Source organism: Salmo trutta, chromosome 20, assembly GCF_901001165.1.
Source record: "Salmo trutta chromosome 20, fSalTru1.1, whole genome shotgun sequence".
Lineage (NCBI taxonomy): Eukaryota > Metazoa > Chordata > Actinopteri > Salmoniformes > Salmonidae > Salmo > Salmo trutta.
This window is the reverse complement of record NC_042976.1, coordinates 44,063,246-44,071,744: the sequence shown is the minus strand read 5'-3', so window position 1 is coordinate 44,071,744 and position 8,499 is coordinate 44,063,246. Positions and strand designations below refer to the sequence as shown.

The 8,499-nt window shown below is 40.7% G+C and overlaps 1 protein-coding gene across 1 annotated transcript in view; it reads left to right on the top strand.

The window, feature by feature from the left end:
* The first annotated feature begins 154 nt into the window (after window positions 1-154).
* LOC115156133 (uncharacterized) overlaps window positions 155-8,499 on the top strand; it is an 80,008-nt gene continuing 71,663 nt past the window's right edge. Inside the window, exons 1-3 of the mRNA XM_029703447.1 lie at window positions 155-468; window positions 1,429-1,587; window positions 1,816-1,983. Coding sequence (XP_029559307.1) covers window positions 445-468; window positions 1,429-1,587; window positions 1,816-1,983 — 351 coding nt within the window. The 5' untranslated portion in view covers window positions 155-444. The remainder of the gene's footprint in view (window positions 469-1,428; window positions 1,588-1,815; window positions 1,984-8,499) is intronic.

Below are 8,499 nucleotides of genomic sequence, written 5' to 3'. Positions count from 1 at the left end.
TCAACCGGTCCTCTCAAATTACTGCATTTGATTATTATTTTTTTTATTTTTTATTTATGATTTAAGCTTATTTAACTAGGCAAGTCAGTTAAGAACACATTCTTATTTACAATGTTATGTATTGCTCATCATTGTTGCCGGCTGTTGTTTACTTATTTATTTGTTGTCTCATCACATTATTTTACAAAAAAAACCGGAAACGTAGCTAACACATCAGTATTTATTGTTTCGACGGGTCTTTTTAGTGGTATGGGGTTCCAGTATGGCGTCGCTGGTCGCATTGATTGACAGATCATCCCTGAAGTTGTTTTATTACGTAAAAGTTCTTTCACATTATGACGTTGGCTGAGTTACCGTATAAAATGCGATAGCCTTATCTCTTTGGTAATCACTTGGTTAAGTTTTAGGTGATGAGAACATAAGCTCCAGTCATAGACTTTAACCATGGAGGATAATAAGGATAATAAGGTAAGCCTATGAATGGTTAACAGAGAAGGCCTATGCAGTTGTGTAGGAACCGATGCACCGTCTTTTTTTTAAATGCAGCGGCAGGGACCACAGGGTATACAGGACATCCCGCAAGTAGTGGCAGCTGGGTGGCGGTGTGGGCCAACGTTAATGTTCCGCTCATATAATCATTTTAAATATTGTAAAAAAAAAGAAAAAGTATGCATTATAATAACCTATGGGACTTGTTATAAATAAAATATGATCCTTGCAAAGATAACAGCAGTAGGCTACTTATCATAATTTTACCTAAATTATTATAATAATAGGTGACTCCATAACGCATTAATTACGAATCTTGATATCAGGCAATAGGATCTATGTGTATTTATAGCGAAAACCTGTACTGTGTAGTCATTTTGTTAGTTATTTAGCAGTCTTATGGCTTGGCGATTGAAGCTGTTCAGGAGCCTGTTGGTATAATTGTGTATTTACACCAAGCCCCCTCGTGCCTTATTGTGTAATTATAAACCAGGCAGTTTGGGTCCTGGATGCTTAAGCCATGTGTATATACGACAATATACCACGGTTATGATGCAAAAAGACTTGTTACTGTTCTATTTATGTTGGTAACCAGTTTTTATTAGCAATATGGCACCTCAGTGTTTGTGGTATATGGCCAATATACCACAGCTAAGGGCTGTATCCAAGCAGTTTTGCCTAAGAACAGCGCTTAGCCATAGTATATTGGCCACTATAAACTGGGTGGTTCGAGCCCTGAATGCTGATTGGCTGAAAGCTGTGGTATATCAGAGCGTATACCACCGGTATGAAAAAACATTTATTTTTTACTCTTCTAATTAAGTTGGTAACCAGTTTATAATAACTCTGCGTTGTGTCGTGCGTAAGAACAGCTCTTAGCTGTGGTATATTGGCCATATCCATGAGCATTTAAAAAATGGTCTAATTTGTTCCAATCAGAGTTTAAACGAAGATGATCCACATGATCATCAAAGTTTGGAAGGTCAAGTCCAGAAAATGAAGAAAGATATCCTGAGTTTAAACTATCCAGAAGATAGTGAAGTGAAGGATCCCCTGCCTCAGATCGAGCTGAAGGCTGTGACAAGGAGAAAAGTTAAGGTGAGACAATAGATTGAGGAGAGAAAGGGAAATCTGGGGTCTTACCTGTCCACATTCCAAACCTGTCCAATATGCCATACAACATGCTGTTGTGAGGTTGGAGGGTAAATTGTCCTTACAACAGACTTCCATAATAATATTCAATCACCAATCGTTTACCCTAGCTCTTCTCAAAGGCCTGTAGCAACGGCAACATACAGTATGTCACTGACTGTATTGTCTTTTTAGACAAAGAGGAGGACCGGTGCCAACAGGTCCACAGTTGAACAGAGCACTGATACTGATGCAGCTGAGAGAGATTTTGTTGATAATCAGAATGATGAAGATGAGGAAGAGGTGAAGAAGGATCCCCTGCCTCAGATGGAGCAGGATGCCGTGAAGAGAAATAAAGTCAAGGTAAGGGAATAGATTGAGCAGAGATGTGGATATTTGTGATATCTTTCATGTCTATAACCTGACCCTACAGCATGTTGTTCTGAGGAAGGTAAGTTGCCCATACAATACCCTTTTATCTCCTAATAGTAAATCTAGGGCTGACCCCATTTGGTCGATTGTTTGGTCGATAGGCTATTGGTTGACTGGGATTTCTTAAGTCGAGCAGTCGCAAAAGTTTTTTTTCTTCATGGTGCACATGGACACCTGTCTGATTCGCGCCTGTCACAGTTGACTAATCCATTGCCGAGGCCACAGTGATGGCACAGTCCATCACGCTAAGACGTGATACTGAAATTGTATATGGTTATATTATGTAAAAATAATGGTGCAACACTAATCAATCAAATATTATTTTATAACAAATGTGCTTTCTCCCGCGTTGGATACGGTCGCTGTCCGTGGTTCTGAAACATAATCTTCACTGCGCCGTAGAATTGGGGCCCTTCCCTATGTTGCTATGTGTATAATAGCAAAGTTAACCAGCATATTGGGATTGAGAACAATGCTGCAGAGGCAGCAGCAGCAGCAGAGACGGGGAAACAGCCCTTGCCTTAGCCTAATTGTCTAAGAAGATTGAGGAGAGAAGAAAACACAACTTAATTAGGTCTATAATCAATAGCCTAATTGTTAAATGTGCCTGGCTTTGTAAATCATCCATATATATATTACCAGTCAAAAGGGTTTTTCTTTATTTTTACTATTTTCTACATTGTAGAATAGTAGTGAAGACATCAAAACTATGAAATAACACATATGGAATCATGTAGGTACCAAAAAAGTGTTAAATCAAAATCTACTTTATATTTGAGATTCTTCAAAGTAGTCACTCTTTGCCTTGATGACAGCTTTGCACACTCTTGGCATTCTCTCAACCAGCCTCATGTGGTAGTCACCTGGGATGCATTTCATTAATTAACAGGTGTGCCTTGTTAAAAGTTAAGTAAAGGAAGTTCTTTCCTTCTTAATGCGTTTGAGCCAACCAGTTGTGTTGTGACAAGGTAGGGTTGGTATACAGAAGATAGCCCTATTTGGTAAAAGGCCAAGTCCATATTATGGCAAGAACAGCTCAAATAAGCAAAGAGAAACAACAGTCCGTCACTACTATAAGACATGAAGGTCAGTCAATCCGGAAAATGTCAAGAACTTTGAACGTTTCATCAAGTGCAAAAACCATCAAGTCGCAAAAACCATCAAGCGCTATGATGAAACTGGCTCTCATGAGGACCGCCACAGGAAAGGAAGACCCAGAGTTACCTCGGCTGCAGAGGATACGTTCATTAGAGTTAACTGCACCTCACATTGCAGCCTAAATAAATGCTTCACAGAGTTCAAGTAACAGACACATCTCAACATCAACTTTTCAGAGGAGACTGCGTGAATCAGGCCTTCATGGTCAAATTGCTGCGAAGAAAGCACTACTAAAGGACACCAATAAAAAGAAGAGACTTGCATGGGCCAAGAAACACGAGCAATGGACATTAGACCCGTGGAAACCTGTCCTTTGGTCTGATGAGTCCAAATCTGCGATTTTTGGTTCCAAGAATGTCTTTGTGAGAGTAGGTGAACAAATGATCTCCGCATATGTGGTTCCCACCATGAAGCATCGAGGAGGTGTGATGGTGTGGGGGTGCTTTGCTGGTGACACTGTCTGTGATTTGTTTAGAATTCAAGGCACACTTAACCAGCATGGCTACCATAGTATCCTGCAGTGATACGCCATCCCATCTGGTTTGCGCTTAGTGGGACTATAATTTATTTTTCAACAGGACAATTACCCAACACACCTCTAGGCTGTGTAAGGGCTATTTGACCAAGAAGGCGAGTGATGGAGTGCTGCATCAGATGACCTGACATCCACAATCACCCAACCTCAACCCAATTGAGATGTTTTGGGATGAATTGGACCGCAGAGTGAAGGAAAAGCAGCCAACAAGTTCTCAGCATATGTGGGAAGTCCTTCAAGACTATTGGAAAAGCATTCCAGGTGAAGCTGGTTGAGAGAATTCCAAGAGTGTACAAAGCTGCTGTCAAGGCTTTGAAGAATCTCAAATATAAAATATAAAATATATTTTGATTTGTTTAACACTTTTTTAGTACCTACATGATTCCATATGTGTTATTTCATAGTTTTGATGTCTTCACTACTATTCTACAATGTAGAAAATAGTAAAAATAAAGAAAAAGCCTTGAATGAGTAGGTGTGTCCAAACTTTTGACTGGTATATACACACATATATATATACACACAGATATAAGACAGATATAGCTTCTGTTGCCTGTTTGAGTATTTGTTTAATAGCCTACTGATTCTGTGAGCACCAAGCCTCATGCACCGGCAAAATGTTGAATTAAGCAATTTCACAGATTTGGCTGTTTTTAATCTTTGCTATGCTGTAATAAAGGCTTTACAATTTTTTGGTCGTTAGAACAGACTGGTATTGCTTAGAATTTATTTAGTGTTGTTTACACTGTTCCAAATGGTCAGAAAAAACAATATTGTAATCTAACAGCAAATGTTTGGCAAACATAATACTCTGTCAGCGCTTGCTCCTATACCCTCCTTGTTCTTGACCACCAGTAGTTTCCACAACTAAGTCAAATGTCTTCCACAGATCTGAATTTCCCTTTCCCTCCTAAGCAACCAGTAAACATTCACCCGTTTGGCGTTTATTTTTCACATCCTCCGCATCCATTTTGCTGTCGATATTACTGTGTTCGGAGTTTGTTATAACCAATTTATTGATTTGATTATGATAGGCTATAGGTCAGGCCCTAATTGTCACATGCATGCGATGCTTACATGTTTCACATAAAGAGAGCAAGGCTGAGGAAATAGGTAATGCTTTTTGTTAACAAGTTAGGGATTTCGGTAACAGAACTTTTCATTCAGAAACGAGGAAGAAACGAAATGGCTGAAATGATGTTGCATCTTCAGCATGGACAGCAGAATAAACACTTGCTGTTATGCTTTGCCTTTTCACTGCAGTAGGGAGGAGAGCGAGACAACGTGCGCCTGTCACACAGGCACTCGCTGTCATTTATTTTAATACAGTGTCACCATGGAGCTCTTTCTTGAGTCATTTGTGTGTCTTAATTATTTAATCAAACAGTGTGCTTAAAGCATCAGACAAGCTCAGTGCCTATGTAAGTGATTGTATTCAAACACTGATATGGAAAAATACATTTTAACATTAGAACAGGATGACTCTCGGTCGACAAAGTTTTTTTTTGTCGGGGACAGCCCTACAATCAATCTTACCCTTGCTCTACTCAAAGGGCTGTATTGGAATGGCTTCATACAGTATCTACGTGTATATCATTGACTGTATTGTCTTTTTAGACCAAGAGGACCAAGAGAAACAAAGTGGAGCAGATCACTGATACAGATGCAGGTCATAAATGAAACTCTAATTTCACTGAATGTAATCCTTTTGCATGTAAATGTGATTTAGTATGGGCATCTTGTGAGCAGAGGACTAATAGCAGAGTGCACATGTTATCCTTTCTTGGGTACTTAACTTCACAAAGTACACAAAGTTGGCTAACCTCAGAAGGTTACATGTTTTCTGACTTCTTTACCTTGGTGAATGCTGCTTTGGACACAGGTCCCTCTACATCTGTGGAATTCTCTAGGATGGCAATTCAGGGGACATTTCACCAGGGACAATCTAATGAAAAGATCCTAAGTGAGTGTGTCTCCAGGGCCTGTCAGACCAGGGCTCTTGACCTCCCGCCAATCAATCCGGATGCTTTCAACCCGATTATCATCCGGTTTCTGGAAAAACTTACTGAGGAGTATGTCCAAACTTCTATTGTAGTATTTGAATACAATGTCATCTGGAGGATTTTATAAATTGTATGTGTGTTGGTGTGCTTTTTGGTGCTAAAAACATCTAATTATCTCCTATAGGCAATGGAGGCAGTTAAGCATTGGCAGGATGGACCCTGTAAGTCCCTTAACCTTGAAAATTATTCATAGATATATTAATAGATGTTTCAAGAAAATTAGATACAAGCCATTTATCTGTCTACAGTATCATCCACATTATCACAAACAGTTACATTCAAAGAGCTTTTTAGTAGCCTACTGCTTTTCATGCTTTCCAATGTATGCCACTTTCATGATTCTCATGAACATATGTGAGACTGTTGGTATCTCTTCGAGGAGCTTGGTTTCAGAGCCCGGCTATGAGTAATCTACTTACACTGTTTTCGGTCCTACAGGTGATGAGGGCACTGCTTGCAGAGATGTGCCTGGAGATTGTGCGGTTTGTATCTGAGGCCATCTTGGAGGTCATCATCCCTGCAATTTTCCGTTTTGTACTGATATACAGCCATGTGTCTCCAGTATCCGGCAAGTCTCTGACAGAATTAGAGACATCTTCTAGCACAAACCTGAAGGTTTGCAAGAGTGGCAGCAGAAAATCCTCAAGGTCTTGCGCGGCCAAATCAAGCTCCTCTCGTAATGGGTATGTTCAGTCATTCCTAAAGAAACCGGTTTCACCTAACTATTCATAACCCATATTGTGAAAATATGTTTTGTTATCTGTATAACAGTTTACTCTTAATGACCTATTACTGAATTATGCATTAATGTGACTACAGTGTCTACTATCGAATATGGAATGCTGTATTGTTTGCTTTGTATTCTCAAAGGTCTCAGACAGTGTTGCCAAAGACTCAGGGAGATGGTGAGTCTATATCATCTGAGCCACTCAGTGACTTTTTTGGGATCACTGAGGACAGTCTCCTCACTAGTGTCCAGGATTCCTTCAAAGAGTCGCTGAACAATGTCCTCTGTATCCAAAGAGAGGGCCAGGTAGACACTCAAAGTCTATCCCGGGTTATTGTTGGAGAAGTGTCAAAGAAGGTCAATTCCATAATCTCTGTGGCCATTCAAACTCCCATCTCTGGGCGAATGTCCGCTGTCATTTTTGCCAGTGGTGGTGTCTCCAGCACCAAGGTGGTTGAGGAGATGGTGTCTGGCGTTTCCAACATACTTCAGATGTTCATTAATGGGCAGAGTGTTGAGCAGAGTGTTGTTTTCAGAGAGGATGGTGTTGAGGTGGATATGACACATTTAACAGGACAGGTCATGACAGCCCTCAGTGGCACTGTTTTGAACTTCAGCAATAAGGAGGAAAATGAACCCGACAAGAGGGAACTGCTTTGTGTTGTTGCTGACCATATGAAGATGCTTGAATCTTGTAAAAGTTCTGAGGAGATGCTAAAACAAGGAGAGAGCAACCTCAATATCAAAGGTGCCAAATCTAGTCTTCATCTGTCAACACAAAGTATGGACAGACTACTCACTGAGGAGTTTCAGACCAAGGCCACCGAATCGATCCGGGAGATCGTTAAAAGATTCAGGGGTTGTACATCATGTTGTTCTGGCACTACATCATCTAGTCCAATTCCTAGGATAGGTGAGATCGGAGACCTTATGATCGACCATGAGGCCTCTGAGTTGGTAAGTACCTTTGTTTCAGACATGGACAATCTTACCCAGGCTATCAGGGCATCCTGCTCTCCTGCACAGAGTGAGCAGATCCTTCTTGAAAACCATCAGAGTAAGATCTGGTCTTACACTGTTGGTTGTTACTACAACACGAAAAATACGCTGAAGAGGCTTTTTACCTGTCCAGAAAAAGGGTATCTCTCAGGTACATTTGTGGAGAGCACAAAAGATTCTTTCACAATGGTTCCAACTTTGTACCTGGACATCGGTCATTCCAGTAATGGTGAGGCTGACACATCGGACTCCATTTCTTGTAAACCACTTTTAATAACCCCCTCATCCATGAATGAACAAAAAGGACAAAGTGAGACCCCAAAACCTCTCTTGGCTCTCAAAAAGTATTTGCAAGACCAAGTCCTCCTTGACACCACAAAAGCGATTGCCAGCCAGGTTCTAGTCTTGTATAAGACTGAGGTGATGGAGAAGTTGTCATCTTCTGTTGGAGAGTGTGATTCTGAAGAGTCTCTGGAGGCCACTCTATTTGTGGATGGCATCATGTCTGACTTGAATGACTTCACCAGTTCTTGTTCTGCTTCACCATCTGAGTTGTTAGACAGTGAACAATGTCTCTCCGATCTCACTTTTCCACTTGGTCTGCAGGACAGCACCACCAACAGTGAATCTACCCAGAGTCTTCCAGTTATAAATATGAAGAAACTCTCCAGTGTGTCTTTCCAGACAAAGGCTAGAAAGGTAGTGAGTGAAGCTCTGAGATCTGTCAGCCCCTTTACAACCAGCTTACTGGGAGACTCTGAAGCATCTACATTACTGGACACTTTTGTAACAGATGTGGATACTATTGTTCAGTCCATGCAGACACATGAACCTGAAATTCTCAGAATTTCAAAAGGGAGCACCCTTTCTGCTGCTCGTATTATATATCATAGATTTCGACAATTGCTGAAGCGGTTTCTCACTCCCTGCCAAGACTCTGTAAAGGTCATCGATGGTGTTACACC